We start from the raw sequence: 18,260 nt of genomic DNA on the forward strand, positions 1-18,260 counted from the left end.
GACATTGACAATAATCATTCCCTGATTTTTTTTTTTGTGTGTGTTATTTTGCATATACTAAGACAGCTAATTAGATAGGTGGTTTTCATACACTAGAAAATACACTAGAAAATGATGCTTTGAGATTCTGGTTCCATGTAAATTTTCACAACCACGAAAACAATGGAGTATGTAGAATCTTGATCCTGTATAATTATAAATGGTGCCTTAATACTTATTTTTCCTTGCTGCAGTATCTGCTAAGGAGAGTATATAAGTAAGAATGGCAGTCTCCTTGTATGATGTTTGTGCTTCTATCAAGACTGGTGCTGTGTCTGCTAGTTACAATGGAACAACTTGTTTCATTAACTGTCAATGACTATGATAAAATGAATGTATGAACAGAAAGACTAATAGGATAATGTAGCAAGACAACTCAGAGGTTTTGCGGCATGAAAACCCCATATGGAACCAAGAGTGAATACATTTATTTTAGAAAAGTCTCAATTGCATTGAACCAAAAAAAAATCATTTGTGTTTCAATTTTACCTTGCTTTGCGGAGTAAAGTTACTTTGAAGTATCATTCCTCAGTCCATGCTGAAAGTATTTTCTGTGTGTGTTTTGATTATTGTATATAGACTTGCTGTAATAGGCAATTTGAAGAATAATTGGAACCAGCCTGCTTCATTGTCCAAGTAGCAGGCTTTACCAGTTCTCAAGATTTTTTATTCTAGGCTGCCCAATTCTACTTAGAGTCATGTCTTGATAGAAAACTTAGAAGAATTGGCATTAGAAAGACAGCAGGGGCTTAGTTTAGAAATTGCAGCATGACAGGTCATTCACACCAAAACATGCACATGTGGCAGTAGAATTCCCTAGCACCTCCAAACATTCCTCACGTATCAGATCTAAAATCTTGTGGATTGAAGCCAAGTTCACAACAGTTTCTTGTAACAGAAGCTAATAAATTGTATTGTTTTATTTCCATGCAAAGACCAGGAGTTCAGTTGTACCCCAACTAGGTGACTCCTGCTCTTCTTGTCCAGGCTATTTAGTAGGTTCAGCCTTTGTCCTGTACCCGGTAGATGCAAGTCCCTTATAATTATCATCTTTTCAGAATTAAAGGTGCAAAGTACTTATTGCACTCTTTCAAAGACAAGACAATCCTAACTTGCCTCCCCTACAAACCAATGAATCTTTCCTTAAATCCCAATGAAGTCTGAACAAAGCTGTGTAACCAAAACATTTCATGCCTCTGTGTTCACCATTATCCTGATATAGCCAACATTTAATTAGTCTAGTTGATGACACTCTGCACCTGTGTTCTAGCTACAGTAACATCTGTGATACTTCTGTTCCACTATTCTCATTGAGGCCCTAAATTGTCAATTGATCGTGCCTGGAACCTTTTCCAGCCATGCTACCCTCCATGATCCATGTGTTCCTCCAGATGCATTCCATTTGCTTCCGCTTCCTTTGGCCTTCAACTGGCATCACGTTTTTATCTTTTCTCAGATCAATAACTTGGGCACTTTGAAAATCAAAAAACTGCAGATGCATGAAATCTGTGACAAAAACAGAGTGCTAGAAACACTCAAAATCGGACTGTTAACAGTTCAGGTGGAAGATGCTTTGTCAGACCTCAGTGTTTACAGAATTTCCTGTTTCCATTTAGGCATCTTGTTACGCTTGCTGCAATTTTAGTCAGATTATGCTCCAACTAAGATGGAAACTTTGTGTTATACAGTTTTAAAATAAATTGTGTTCAAATGGATTTTGGACCCACAAGAAACTGCAGTGCGGGAATTTGGGGCAAAAGCAATCTGCTGGAGGATCCCAGCGTGTCGAGTAACATCTGTAGGGGGAAATAAATTGTTGACGTTTCGGGTCGCGCTCCTGCATCAAGCCCTGCATAATGGAATTTGCGTCCTTAGCAAATGTTTGGCTTGTTTTTGTCAAGTTATGAAAGTGGTGTTAAGCCCCTGTCCCACTTCCCCGAGTTACTCACAAATTCTCTCGAGTTTTCCCCTTGCTTCAAACTCGGAGAATGTCCGTAGCGGGTCCGTAGGAGGTCGTAGGCGTCCGTAGATATTTCGTAGCGGCTCGTAATGCCAGCCATAGATACTCGGGGCATCAGGTAAGTCGGGGCGTTTTTTCAGCATGTTGAAAAATGTCCACGGGTAAAAAAAATAGCCCTGAGTACCTACGGCTGGCTATTACTGTAATTCTCCGAGTTTGAATCAAGGAGAAAACTCGGGAGAATTCGTGAGTAACTCGGGAAAATGGGACAGGGCCTTTATAGTTGCTATTTGATGTCACAGTACTTGGACATGAAGAAATTATGCCGTTTATTCACTACAATATTCATTTGGTTTGAAGTGAAGATATGGAGTTCACGTAGTGTAATATGCAAGGTGTTGGATAGGCTGGTGAAACAAATGATATTCATCCATAGCTGCTTGTAATAGTATATTCCCTGATGACTGCTCTTAACCTTCAGTCTGAAATTATTGAGATCTTTCTCAATGTACTTTGTTTTTGATAGAACATTGAGCTCAATGGATTGGTCATTCAAGATCATTTCAGGTCATTAATGCCTTTGCAAAATTATTATAAGTGCTGTTACTTATTAAACTATTGACGAAGTATGTTTTAACTCTTTGAATCAATTCTTCTTTATTGGGACTAATCTTCCCTATAACACTGTGTCACTGGATTTCAAATGATCTTTGGATCAAATAGACCCCAACACCAGGCTTGAGAATTAACCTGGAGTCACAAGGAACTTCAGATACAGGAATCTTGAACCAAAACACAAAGTGTCAGAGGAAAAAAAGTGTACAGGGGGTCAGGGAGTGTCTGTGGAGGGAATGGACAAACAGTGTTTTGGGTCGGGACCTTTCTTCAGATTGATGAGAATTAGATGTGTTTTAATTAACCTTTTTAATGTTTTACTGATTATGTAAACTCTGTACAGCAATTATATTAGTTATTAAAGGCAAAGATCATATCTAGTATCCTCTAGTATCTTTGATTAAAAGTGACAAAATGCCCATTACTGTTGCTCTTTCTATGCATATCTATAAATAATATAAAAATTCATTTTAACCATTCTATATAGTAATAGTGATGTGAATCTACTCTGCATTCTGGAAGACTCCATGAAGGATTTATTTTCTCCATGAGGCCCAATGTGGTTAATTATTCTGATCAACAGGGACAAAAGGAAAATCTGTTTTATGTTCTAATTAATTTTGTTTTATGTGGTCACCATTGGAAAGTCCCAGGTCACTGATTCTTAATTTCACCTGTTGGTTGCATTAATAACTGCTGCTGCTTAATTGCTGCTGAGGTTCCTCAGGCATTGAGCCAGGCATTCCCTCTTTTCCCTTGAAAAAAGACTGAGCCAGTCTTTTTGCCAATAATAATGTTTTTCAATATATTTTCTTTTACTCATGTGGAGCTTAAATGAACTATGATACATGTTTTATATAGACATGTAGTCAGCATGCCAACATGAGTGACTCCAAAAGAAATAAAGTGCAAACCTAATTTTCCTTTAAAAACAAAAGGAATATTTTTGTCTGACTTTATTCTTGCCTGGTTTGCTCTGTCTTTTTGGATAGCATGCAAAACAATGTGGCAATAATAAACCTAAACCTAGATAGGTAAACTACCAATATAAGTAGGTCAGTCACTGCATGCCTTAGGTCAGGTATTGTGATCTGATACTGTAAAACATAGATATTGTTCTCACAGCCTGTGTAGGTAGAAAGGAGCACTGGAAATTGGACAATGAAGGAACAAGAAGGGAGCAAAATGGCAGTGAGAGGAGAACCAAAAAATTAGGGAGCTGTGACATTTGGCATTTGCATCTTTAAACATGATTAGAAGTATAAATAGCTGGCATTAAAAAACAAACTATGTTTTTTAAATGTCATTTAACTTGTCATGGAGAGAATGTCTGGGACATAATATTGAAAATAAGATGGCAGATGAATTAAACATTGGCCCTTACAATAAATTATACAAGTAACATCCCAAAAGTAGTTGTTAATTGGAAGGGATGTAGGAACACTAGAAAATTACATTCACCAGGGCAATGGGACTGGGTAAATTATTGGAGCTGTGACCAAGGCTTTAGATCCTGAAGAGTCCATTCTAGTGTCTCAAAAGAAATAGACATTGAGATGTTTGATATATCTTGTCTGAAGAAGGGTTTCGGCCCGAAACGTTGCCTATTTCCTTCGCTCCATAGATGCTGCTGCACCCGCTGAGTTTCTCCAGCTTTTTTGTGTAACACCCGAGATGTTTGATACACTGGTTTTAATTTTCCAAAATTACCTGCATTCAGGAACGGTTTCATTTAACTGGAACATAGGAAATGTAACCTCTATTTACAAACAGATAGAAAGCAATAAATTACAGGCCAGTTAGCTGAATAACTCACAGGGAAAATGTTACAAGCTATTATTGACGATGCATGGCAGGACTGCTGGCAAATCCAAGGCGATCAGGAAGTCAGCATGGTTTGGTGAGAGGGAAATCATGTTTTATAAGTTATTGCAGTGCTTTGAAGAAGCAACATATAAAGGGAAGTGATGGATGTAGCATACTTAATACGCAGAAGCTTTTGATACGGTACCACATCAAAGGTTATGATGCAAAAGAAGCTCATAATCTATGAGCCAACATATTGGCATGAATAGAAGACCGGCTGCCAACAGGGAATGGAGAGTGTGCATTGGAACACAAGTGAGTGCATTTGCTGAGATCCGGAGTGGAAAACAAACTGCTGGAGGAAAGAACTGCAGATGCTGGTTTAGATCGAAGGTAGACACAAAAAGCTGAAGTAACTCAGCGGGACAGGCAACATCTCTGGAGAGAAGGAATGGGCGACGTTTCGGGTCGAGAAGGTTCGCGACCCGAAACGTCACCCATTCCTTCTCTCCAGAGATGCTCCCTGTCCCGCTGAGTTACTCCAGCTTTTTGTGTCTACCTTGCTGGAGGAATTCAGCAGGTCAAGCAGCATCTGTGGAGGCACAGGGATGGTCAATATTTCAAATCGAGACCCTACGTTGGGGTTGAGAGAGTAGGTTTAGGTTTATTATTGTCACATGTGCTGAGGCACAGTGAAAAGCTTTGTTTGCATGCCTTCCAAATATACCTTACATCAATACAATCAAGGCAAACTCAACCACAATAGATAGAGCAAAGGGTACAGAGTGCATAATGTAGTTCTCAGAAATAGCCAAGAGACCTTGTGTAGATGGGAAATGAGCACGGTTACTTGAAATTAGAAAAGTAGATGTTCAAACCATTGAGCTGTAGACTACCCAAGGGAAATATGAGGGGCTGTTCTTCAGTTTTTGCTTTGGTTGCAGCATAACAATGGAGAGAGTTGAGTACAGGCATGTCAGTGTAGGCATGGGAAAGGGAGTTGACGAGCCATGCAATGAGAAGCCCAAAATGGCTGATGTAGACTGAGCGCAGGTAATCCATCCTATCCCTCCTGGTCCAATCTCTCCCAACCTATGTCCAAGATACCTCACAAGCCCTTCGTCTATTGAATGACTTCCGCTTTCCGTGCCCGCACCCATTTTTACTATGAACGTTCAGTCACTCTACACACCATTCCCCACCAGGAAGGCCTTAAAACCCTCCGCTTCTTCCTTGACCCCAGCACCGTCCAATTTCCCTCTACTAACACTCTTTTCCGCCTAACGGAGCTGGTCCTCATTTTCAACAAGTTCTCATTTCACTCCTCCCACTTCCTCCAAGTCCAAGGTGTAGCGATGAGCAGCCACATGGGCCCCAGCTATGCCTGCCTCATTGTAGGGTACGTTGAACAATTACTGTTCCATGCGTACACTGGCCTTATCCCCGAACTCTTATCTCTGTTACATTGATGACTGCATCAGCGCTAGCTCCTGCACGCATGCAGAACTCATGGACTTCATCAACTTCAACACCAATTTTCATTCTGCACTCAAATTTACTTGGACCTTCTCCGACACCTCCCTTCCCTTTCTTGATCTCACAGTCTCCATCACAGGAAATAGACTTTTGACTGATGTCTATTACAAACCCACTGACTCCCACAACTATCTCAACTACACTTCCACCCACCCTGCTTCCTGTAAAGACTCTATCCCCTACTCCCAATTCCTTCGTCTACTCCGCATCTGCGCCCAAGATAAGATGTTCCATACTAGAATATCCGAGATGTCCTCATTCTTTAGGGAACGGGGGATCCCCTCTCCCATCATAGATGAGGTCCTCACTCGTGTCTCCTTGGTACCCCGCAGCTCTGCCCTTGCTCCCCTCCTCCTAGTCAAAAAAGAAACAGAGTCCCCCCTAGACCTTATCTTCCACCCGATCAGCCATCGCATACAACACATAATTCTCAGAAATTTCCGCCACCTCCAATGGGATCCCAACACTAGCCACATTTTTCCATCTCCAGCCCCTTTCCGCCTTCCGCAGAGTCCGTTCCCTGGTTAACTCGTCCCTTCCCACCCAAACCACCCCCTTCCCCAGGTACCTTCCTCTCTGCAACCGCAGAAGATGCAACACCCTTCGCTATACCTCCTCCCTCGACTCTGTCCAGGGACCCCGACAGTCCTTTCAGGTTAGGCAGAGGTTCACTTGCACCTCATCTACTGTATCCATTGTTCAAGATGTGGACTCTTATACATCGGCGAAACCAAACGCAGACTGAGCGGTCGTTTCGTGGAACACCTTCGCTCAGCCTGCGTGAACCAAGCTGATCACCCGGTTGCTGGACACTTTAATTCTCCTTCCCATTCCTACACAGACCTTTCTGTCCTCGGTCTCCTCCATTGTCAGAGTGAGGCTAAATGCAAATTGGAGGAACAACATCTCATATTTTGCTTGGGCAGCTTACAGCCCAGATGTATGAATATTGATTTATCTCAATTCAGGTAGCCCTGGCATTCCCTCTCGCTCTCTATCCCTCCCCCACCCAAGTCGTAATTTTCACCCTGCAAACAGCTTAAAATGGCCTGTTTCCCTTATCATCGTTACTTTTTTTGCATATTTCATTGATTTTTATCTCTTCTCAAAACCGTCTATAACTCTCGTTTCCCTTATCCCTAAACAGTTCGAAGAAGGGTCTTTTCAGAAGTGGATTTTCTGAAAATGTGCTAGGGCAGGAGCGCGTCGTCCCCATCGTCCTACGTTGGCTCTTTGAGGGGTCAAACGATACCAGAACAGCCTAGGCCGCCGGGGCACCAAGATTTGGCCCGCAAAGTCAGCCTCCGAAGTCGGCTATTGGATTGAATCTGCCTGCTTTGGCAGGGCCGGACTTCCAGAGCCCCAGCTATAGGGGGCATATTCGCCCCGCTGATCGGATGTCCGGCCGCATAGGTCTTGATGAGGTCTAGGCCTCACCCGGCCTAGGAGCCACATTTCTGGGGGACTTCCGGGGGATTTCAAATGTGCTCTCGTAATTTTGTCCAGATTAAAGGAGGTGTCGGACCATCAGTTGCTAGAAAATGAGTGTGTCAGAAGGTTGGTTTAAACCGAAGATAGACACAAAATGCTGGAGTAACTCAACAGAACAAGCAACATCTCTGGAGAGGAGGAATGGGTGACGTTTCGAGTCGAGACCCTTCTTCAGAAGTCTGATACGAAATCATGAATATGATATTAGACTTCTGAAGAAGGGTCTTGACCCGAAAAGCCACCCATCCCTCCTCTCCAGAGATGCTGCCTGTCCCGCTGAGATACTCCAGCATTTTGTGTCTATCGCCGGAAAATTAGTGGTGGACCTGTTTGATTCTACATATTACATCCATTCATGCTCAGTAATGTCTATAGCACCTTATGCACTATTATGTAGGCAGAATGTTGTGCACAAGTTTGCAACATTTGCTCATAATACACATAATACATAATAAATTGTATTGTGTATTGTGTAATTTGTTTCTTGTCTCAGAGCACAAATGTATGCCAGGATAAAGGAATTAACTGCATCATGGAATGCTACAATAGGGTTTTATATGTTGACAAACTATCAGAATAGGTAGACTGTTTCTAGATGTTTAATAAAATATGATACTCAGGAACATGGCATTTCTCAAACATAAGGCTAAATACTAGTGCCCTCTGGTTATTTTATTCTCAGCTGTCCAAAGAGTCAAACCGCCACTTATGTATCCATTTTAACCATCATGTGGCGCAGCTTTTCAGAAGTCTGTCTTCCGTGAATCTTTGAAGCACACTGTCTTTTATCTAGTAGCTAGGAATTTAATGATTCACATAACAGAAATCGTTATGTTACAGAATATAGTGGTTCATCAAACGCCATCCAAAAGTTACTTCCCCATCCAAACTGGAAAATGTTTTTAAGTCAAGTTTTGTCAGACCCCACACTTCCTTTTGGGCAAAACTTCTGTTTGGAGGTTGTTCGATCTATAGCCTTCCATACAATAATTTAACCGTTAATTTCCATTGCGGCAAAGGATAAATTGGTCAGCTGCCTTATTCGAATCTTTCATTTTAAATAATTACTTTTGGCTCCTATAGTTCCAACAGTTAATTTGCCCTCTTTTTGAGCGGCTTTAGTAATTTGAGAAACTACAGCAGACTTTGATTCATAAAAAGCATGATGCTCACATGTATATGTTACCAAAGGTAATCAAAGGAAGAATAGATTGTTCAACATTTATTAAATGGATTGGAAAATTATGGTGGGGAAATGATTCTTGCATAAACCCCGCATCCAATTTTACATAGAGTACCTGTAGTTTTTGGCATTAAATCAAAGAAAATATGTTTTGATAATGGAGGGATTGCCGATCAGATTCACCAGAATGATACCAGATCTGAAGGGATTAAAACCAGAGGTAGATTATATATGTTTGATTGTATATTCTGATATTTAGATTGCTCGATGGTTGATATGATCAGCGTGTTTAAAAATTATAGAAGGAGCCAGGAGATAAATAAAAATAAACCGTTTCCAGGAAAATAAAAAATGCTGGAGGAACTTAGCGGGTCACTCTACATCTGAGGAGGGAATGGACAGGTGAAGTTTCAGGTAGGGTGCCTTCTTCAGGTTGAAGATTTTTGCCCAAGAGTCCAGCTGTTCCTTGTGTCTCCAACTATTTACAAGGATAATTTATAGTGCACATTGCCATGAGGAATGATGAAGTATTGAATGACACCGTGATGGTTCATAGTATTACTGTGAAGTATTGAACCACACCACGATGGTTCATAGCGTTATGTTAAGTAATGAACCAGACCATGATGGTTCATTTGTTGGCACCTGTGCCTCTTCTGTGGTCATGTTAACAAAGAAAGAGCAGGAATGGCCAAGAACATGTTCCAGGATCAAGAACATTTGGGGAAAGTAAAACTCCTAAAATTATGTCTGATGCTGTGCAATTTTGTACACTTTTGGAACTGTGCTGTTTTATTTTTTTTCCCTCTATTGTGTGTTTAGAATTGAAATATTTTCATGTTAATGTACTGGCATTCTCAGGAGAGCATGCATACATATCTAAGGTAAATGTTGTGACTTTCCACCTGCAGCAGGCACCATCAATTAATTAAACGCGATGTTGACAGCCATACGTCTAATTTAATTTCTGTAATAGTAATAACTGATTAAAAACGTTGATTAATTGTTAACAGTTGTAAGAATATTGGCTGCATTAACTCGCAGTAGAAAGATTCTCAGAACTCTGTAATTATTATAGCCTCTGGCTGTGCGACCTGGTGTATTGAGTAACTTTCTGAAGTGTTCTTTGGGATTAAAAGCTCATTATAGCCTGCAGCCGTATTTCACACAGCTAATACACAGAGCTAAGTGTAATATAGTGCATGTTAGACGGGTTTGACAGCTTTCCAGAAGTTTGCCCCATAGTTGATGTAGCTGATTACTAATAATGCCTTTTTTTTATTACTGTACTGCTGCTGGTAGAAACTATTGTTCTTCACAATATTTCCAAACTGCAGGTGATATGAAGTCCATCACCAGATTCTACAGCTTTGGTCATGCAGGCCCTTGCCATTCACACCTAGCCAGTTGTGGGTTTTAACCAGGTCATTTCAGAGGGGACTTAATTCAGACCATTGCTTCTCTAGAAACAGTAAGAGGAATCTTGGTGATTTGAGGATGTCTTGATTCCTTAGTTTCTGAAAATAATCACAGGCTTAAATAGAGCATGGCCTTTTAAATCACAGCTTGGAATGCAGGGATTATTTAGTACAGGCCATTCAGCCCACGCAGTTTTCTGATACTTTTGTTGCACTTCCCATTGCAACACCATACTCAGCCTCTAGGTGTATTGGTTTTCTGTCTGTTTCCAACCACCCCCCCTCCCCCCCCCATGGAAATGAAGATGGTGCTTTCTCCTGACTCCTAAGTGACTTAGGGTTGATCTCTGAACCGGTGCAGAGTGTGTGAAATAGATAGTTCTTTCTGTGACACGTTAAGTTCCCTCCAGTTGCTCCAACACCTCCAACACCATCCCCTTTCCCCCCCCCCCCCATTCTAAAGATGCTGTTTACAGTAAGTTAAATTATCCCCAGTGTACGCAGATTGTGGGAGAATCAAGATGGAGTTGATGAGCACATGCGAGAAAGAGGTTATGAGGAATGAAGTTGGCGAATGATGTATATAATAGCAGGATATGCACTGCACTCCATGCTGGGCCTCACCAGAGCCCTGTGTGACGAAAATAATGAGATTGCTTTTGAACTGTATGCTTCCAGAGATCAATTCCAGGTCTTTGGTGGCACATTTAATGAGTTTCCTTACTTATAATGGCACTTTTACTGATTTATTAATCTGTATTTATAGACCATGTGCTCATAACCTTTAAGATATCACCAATGGTCAATATTGAGGTTTAATTAGCCAATGTACAGATTGACATGTTCCCCTGACACCCAAAAAGAATGCTTTTTATGCGTAGATTACAATGAAGAAAAGGTAAAGGCATCTTTGATCATTGTTATGTATAAATGTTATGTGAAGATTACAGTGTATGTGTAAATGCCTTAATGTTTAGTCAAGATACAATGATCACTATCCAGCAAGTTACTGCATCTGAAAATAATTCATAATAATCCATTTTGTTTTCTAATTGTACTTAACAGGTTACACTTGGAAAGGTATTAAAGGCAATTGTTGTAATGAGGAGTCTCTTCATTGATCGGACGATCGTTAAAGCTTACAATGAAAACGTCTACACGGAAGATGGGAAGGTAAGGACACTTGAGCCATGAACTTAGTTTACAATTAAAAAAACATTTATCGCAAACAATTCATAAATATACTTCTGTAGATGAGCAAAATATTAAAAACTGGAGAAATTTACAGAAGTATTCTTTGTCTTTGGATTGCAGAAATAACACTCCCAACAATGGTACAACTTTCATTGTGCTTGCTGAGAAAATATTTAATATTGTATGTGTTTACTGGAAAAGATAATGGTAAAACATCAAATAGCCTGTGGGGTTACACTTGGAAAGGTATTAAAGGCAATTTTTGTAATGAGGAATAATGATAGTTGATAATCTAAAAGCTTGGCAGAATATAATTCACAGTACTGAATGAGACTGGAAAGAGGCATCGTTTGTCATAATGGAGAAGCCATTGAGCACCGTTGCAACTAATATGGTACTTAAGTTTAAAAGGGTAAGATATATGATCCGTATTCATGAACAACAATGGACTACTATTGATGACAGGTAAAATAATGCAGGTGTTTCTGAGGAATATATGGAAAGGTTCTGCACACAGATAAAACACCGGCTGAGACCTCATCATTTGAAGATTCAACAATGTGAACTTGTTGAAAGGTATGTCTGGTCCTCACTGTGAATCTATGCAGTAGGCGGACCTTTTGCAATATAATACATAGTGCCCAGAACACCCTCTGTCAATAAAAATGGTGGCTTGTTTCAATGCTACCTTGTTTGAATAAACTGACAGACAGCAATGTTGTACTCACCAATTTTGCAATATATTAAAGTTCGCTTTCCTTTTTAATGCTTTAATCCATGAAATTAAGGAGCAAAAAACAAATTTAAATCAATTGCATTGTACTTTTTGGTAATTGTTCTTCCATGGAGCTGTGCTGGCATGTTCTAAAACTGGAGGTTCTTGACCTTGACCAGGTTTAAGCTGGGCTGGGAAATTTAATAGTTCATGCTTTGCTACTGGTCTCCAGAGAGCAAATCCCAGCAATTCTGCATGGAACAGCTTGAAAACTCCTATAATTTCCATCCATTGTAATTTCTGGCACCTCCATAAGGCACATGCCCCGACAAAAGGACTTTTTTTTGGGGGGGGGGCTTTTGCAGTTTTCTAGTGAAGATTTCCAGTTGAACAGAAAGTGTGGGGGGACCCATTGCAGAACTCAGTGAAGATATTTTATTCTTAATGAAGAAATGAAGAGAAATTATGAAAAGATTGAGGGAGATAGGGGTGTGTGGAATCTCACAACAATTGGTGCGTTAAGTTAATATTCAAAAACATTTTAAAACATGGAGAGAGCAGTAAAGCAGGTGATGCCTTTGAAAGATTTAGAGAGTTTGGTTCAGTTTTGTAGGCTTGAAAGCTAATGCTGACACTGAAGTATTGCAAATTGGGAGAATACGTGAGTTCTCCATGCCCTTGTGTTGTGCTTTTTTTGTCTTTGTGTTATTCAATACCGCAAAGCAATTGCAGTCTATTGATCACATGAATGTTTGAAGGGTATCCCTGGACTATTTGTTCATTGACATAGCAGCTTATTCATTTTCTTTGATGTATTAAATATGACACATTCTATATCCTTTCATACCAGCGTGCATCTTTGCAACTCTGGCAGTTAAATCATTGATTCCAACTGCCTGGTGCAAATTTGAGCTTTCATGTTCTGGGCCTAACTGCCGTCAAGTTGTTTCTTCTGGATCACTTTTGAAAATTAAATATCTTCCACAAGTCTCACGGCAAAAAGTTAAATAAATATAGTGTAGTTGTTCATCCATGTCATTGTCACTCATTTTATGTCCCTAGAACCAGGCACCAAAGAACAACTCATGCTTTAAGTCTTTTCATTATCAACTTCCATTTAATCATTGACTATTGGCCTTGCACAGTGGACTTTCTGATGTTTCTCTGCTTTGTATCAAACAGTTCCAGGTGCTACTGACCAAACTGAGTACAATTTCAAGGTGGTTTGATTCAATACTAACGTTTAAATCTTGGCACATTTATTGTACAAGCAATTTATTATATAATATTATAATATTATATTATATTGTCAATGCCTTCATTGACAATAGAAAAAAAAATAAGGTAGCTCTCCCTATCACTTCTTTTTCTATACTCAAAGGGAGAAGGGAGAAGGGAAAAGGTGGTGACATTTAAATTGAGGACATGTCACTATGAAGGATGGATTATATAAGCAGCTGAAGGACAGTTGTCTCCTTGTAAGGGACATGTCTTCATTTTATGGTAAACACACTGAACGGCATCAAAACCTCATTGATAAGAAAGAACAATGACTAAACTGGAGAGAGAAAACAAATTTTGCTATTCGGAGGAACAAACGTTTGTGCACAGTTCAGCCTTTTGAATGTAATAACCATGGTGCTTGTTCGCATGTAGGAGTGTCCATTAGTTGGCCATCTGTAACCCAGGGACAGCCTGTATATAAAGACTTTTACATTGTTTAAACAATCATAGATCACATTTTCTGATATATGGTAAATAACGAGAAATAATAATTAATTAAAACGTGGTAGTATACAAAATATTCAATTTAAATTGTTAATTACATTCATTGGAGAAAGGCAAGGATTATGATCATAGTTCTGCAGCATATCTTTTTCTTTCTTGAAGCATTGCCTGATTGCTGTTTAACACCACAAAAGACGTGCATGCAGCCATGATTTGAGTTTCAGCTCAAATCACTGGGGTTGTATTTGTGCCAAGACATTGTTAATTACACAGTTACATGGGCAAGGAAGCACCTCCCAAAGTGGCAAAGTCAGAGGAATCCTTTCAAAGGAAAGGTTCAAAGATGCTGAAATCTGTCTCCTGGGTAATTTCTGATCCCCGATCCTCCTGACTTCAAAGTGGGATATGTTTAGAGGGGGGTTGGTGAATAGGGTTCATTAATCAGTGCTGACATGAGCCCTGTTTGATATTAGATACACGGAACAGTTTGATTTGTTCTATCCTTTTGAAATCATTCTGATGACCTTCAGATACCTTCGTTACTTGGCTCGCCAGGAAGAAAAACCTGCAGCAAAATAGCTTCGATTTAATTTAGATGCAGAAAGCGCCTGAAATTGCAGTTTCAGTGATTGAAGGTGCATAAAATGAGCAATACCATACAAGTGAAAGTGCATTATTTATTGTGTTGCCTTTTGATCTATTGCTTGAAGGTGTGAGAACATTGCAACAGGATTACATGATCAGTAGGAACTCTTGCTCAAAAGGATTATACCCGGTTCAGTCGAACAAATTTCAACTTTTTCCTGTGCTGCTCTAATCTATGACTGTTAACACAATTTATACCTGATTTAATCTACAGTATCTTCAATCTGCTTGTTTTTCTCCTTAATTGTCAATCAAAGTGAATAAATAGTGTTGCAATACTGTCACTGGCACATTGTTGAAAATATTTTTTGTTTAGATATTTAGATATTAGTTAGCTTAGTTTAGTTTAGAGATACAGTGCGGAAACTGGCCCTTCAGCCCTCCAAGTCCGTGCCGACCAGCTATCCCGCACACTAACACTATCCTCCACACACAATTTTACAATTATACCAAGCCAATTAACATACAAACCTGTATGTCTTTGGAGTGTAGGAGGAAACCGGAGATCCCGGAGAAAACCCACGCTGGTCACAGGGAGAAACTACAAACTCCGCACAGACAGCACCCGTATTTCAGGATTGAACCCGGTTTTCTGGCGTTTGTAAGGCAGTAATTCTACTGCCGTTCCGCCCTGTGAAGCAACTTGGGATAAAACAGGAAACGTCTCAACAGATCACGCAGCATATGTGGAGACAAAACCAGACATAGAAACATAGAACATGGAAGATAGAAAAATAGGTGCAGGAGTAGGCCATTCGACTCTTCGAGCCATTCAATATGATCATGGCTGATCATCTAAAATCAGTACCCCATTTCTGCTTTTTCCCCCATATCCCTTGATTTCTTTAGCTCAAAGAGCTAAATCTAACTCTCTCTTGAAAACATCCAGTGAATTGGCCTCCACTGCCTCTGTGACAGAGCATTCCACAGATTCACAACTCTCTGGGTGAAAAAGTTTTTCCTGATCTCAGTCCGAAATGGCCTACCCTTTTTCTAAAACTGTGACCCCTGGTTCTGGACTCCCCCAACATCGGGAACATTTTTCCTGCATCTAGCCTGCCCAATCCTTTAAGAATTTTATATGTTTCTATAAGATCCCCTCATCTTTCTAAATTCCAGTGAATACAAGCCCAGTCGACCCATTCAGGTGCGGTCACGCCAGAGTCCTGTACAACTGCAGTAGGACCTCCTTGCTCCTAAGCTAAAATCCTCTCACAATGAAGGCCAACATGCCATTAACTTTTTTCACTGCCTGCTGAACCTGCATGCTTACTTTCAGTGACTGATGTACAAGCATACCCAGGTCTCGTTGCACCTTCCCTTTGCCTAATCTGACACCATTCAGATAATAATCTGCCTTCCTGTTCTTGCCACCAAAGCGGATAGCGTCACATTTATCCCCGTTATACTGCATCTGCCATGCATCTGCCCACTCACTCGCCCACTCACCCAACCTATCCAAGTCACCTGCAGCCTCATAGCATCCTCCTCGCAGCTCACACTGCCATCCAGCTTTATGTCATCCGCAAACTTGGAGATGTTACATTTAATTCCCTCGTCTAATTCGTTAATATATATTGTAAATAACTGGAGTCCCAGCACCGAACCTTGCGGCACCCCACCAGTCACTGCCTGCCATTCTGAAAAGGACGAGTTAATTCCTACTCTTTGCTTCCTGTCTGCCAACCAGTTGTCTATCCATATCAATACCCTACCCCCAATAGCATATGCTCTAATTTGGCACACTAATCTCTTGTGGGACCTTGTCAAAGGCTTTTTGAAAGTCCAGATACACCACATCCACTGGCTCTCCCTTATCCATTCTACTTGTTACAACCTCAAATAATTCCAGAAGATTAGTCAAGCATGATTTCCCCTTCATAAATCCATGTGACTTTGACCAATCCTGTCACTGCTTTCCAAATGCGCTGCTATAACATCTTTAATAATCGACTTGAGCATCTTCCCCACTACCGATGTACGGCTAACTGGTCTATAATTCCCCGTTTTCTCTCCCTCCTTTCTTAAAAAGTGTAGTTACATTGGCTACCCTCCAGTCCACAGGAACTGATCCAGAGCCGAGAGAACATTGGAAAATGATCGCCAATACATAGAGTCTCAGGTCAATAACCTAGGACTAAAAGATTACTATATCAGTTGTCCAGCATCTGTAGTATTTTGCTTTTTGTCATTTTGGGGAGCTTTATTGCTTTCAAGGTGATATGTAAATTTGTGTTTTACATACGTTCATTGTGTTCTTTTTGCCGTCCATTTGTTTTGATTATAACTGACAATGTGTTTTGTGCATTTTAAACTCATGAGCAAATGGTCATATGCAGAAAATTGAATATTTTTTCAAAGGCATAGAAGTTTTCGCTTTGAAACAGTACAGACAGCATTGTAAATCACTCTAGAATAATCAAGCTAGTCAGGTTTAACTCTTTGTTCAAGCGGTGATGTACGGTACATTAACTGCGCTTTAAGTGATGTTGAGCTTAGGAGGGTAAAAACTCAGCTTGACTTCTTATTTTTGATTCCCCTCCCATTGTGAAAACTACTGCTGATAGCTGGAATCTCAGCTAACAAACTAAAGGAAGAACCAGAGACCTGCAGCTACCTGACATGCTTTTATCAGCATGAGTTGTCATCTTCAAAAAAAATAGAGCCATTCTTGCCTGAAGGCAGAACAAATTTATCCTGTGTGCAACTGGGCAGGAAAGTTCTGGATATGATTCTGCCATTATAGGTAATGCTGATTTGGGACCTGTTCTTGTTATTAGGGGCTTAAGGTCTGTGAGGGATCAGCCTAATAAAAAACAGCACAAATTCCCTGATTCCAAACAATGTTCCAAGTGCTTCCTCTCAATCTATGCAGAATTGCCCTCATTATGATGAGAGCAAAAGCAGCGAATGATGTTTTCTAACCCATCGCATCGGTTAAGATTACACTATGCAATGAACTGATACATCACACATTGAGGTATGTATAGAACTGTAATGTCATAGAGCTGTACCATACAGAAACATGCCCTTCGGCCCACTTTGTCCATGCTGACCAAGTTGGCATACTGGGCTGGTCCCATTTGTCTGCATTTGGTCGGTTGTCTTTGCTGGTTACGTATAACCATTGGAAAGTTCTGATTTTGTGAATACTTTCCATCCTAACTCTTAACTTCACAACCTTTGCTAAGAAGGACATTGTTTATTGTCAAAAGTTTGATTTAGTGTGACTTTGTAGCTTCCACGATCTCTGCTCAAGTACAACCACAACTGCCGAACATTATGTGGTCAATGTTTAAAGGCACACAGTTTCATTTCAGCTTACCCAATTGGATGTGAACTTGACTTTACAACATACGGGTTGGTCTGGATTCAGAATAGTCCAACTCTGCATCTGTTTTGATGTACATTGTTTTATTAATTAAATAACAACACTAACAGAGACCGTAGAGGATCCTGATAGTTCTGATTCCTCTCTCTTTATCACCATGCTCACCCTTTAATACCGTTTTGATTATTCTTGCCATAAGCCTACACTGGAATCATTTAAAGTGGCCCAAGCTAACAGAGGGCTGCGACCTACACGGGGAAGCCGCTGATGCTGAACACAAGACCCAGCCAAGCCGGTCCCCTGCTCTTAGGACCCAATGGACCGCAGCATGGGAGGGAGAGACCATGAGTGAGTCTCCTGCTTATAGGACCCGGTAGACCACGGCCTGGAAGAGGGAGCTCCCCGAGCCAGCCCCCGAAGACCAGCAACCGGGAGGATGGAGCCAGTGACGCCCATAAGGTTGGCTGTTTGAGGTGTCCCCGGGGATCATTGTGGACAGGCAAGGAGAGGGTCATCGGTTCGCTGGTTGATCCACGTGCCCAAGGCTGGAGGTTCGCAGCAGCCTGGGGCTTGCCTAGACTCATAACAACTAGAACATG

The 18,260-nt window shown here is 40.7% G+C and overlaps 1 protein-coding gene across 1 annotated transcript in view; it reads left to right on the top strand.

Moving 5' to 3' along the window:
* The window catches only part of med27 (mediator complex subunit 27), a 190,947-nt gene that overhangs the window by 146,237 nt on the left and 26,450 nt on the right, over nucleotides 1-18,260 (top strand). The window contains exon 5 of the mRNA XM_055660032.1: nucleotides 11,114-11,221. Coding sequence (XP_055516007.1) covers nucleotides 11,114-11,221 — 108 coding nt within the window. The remainder of the gene's footprint in view (nucleotides 1-11,113; nucleotides 11,222-18,260) is intronic.

Source organism: Leucoraja erinacea, chromosome 31, assembly GCF_028641065.1.
Source record: "Leucoraja erinacea ecotype New England chromosome 31, Leri_hhj_1, whole genome shotgun sequence".
NCBI classification, from domain to species: domain Eukaryota; kingdom Metazoa; phylum Chordata; class Chondrichthyes; order Rajiformes; family Rajidae; genus Leucoraja; species Leucoraja erinaceus.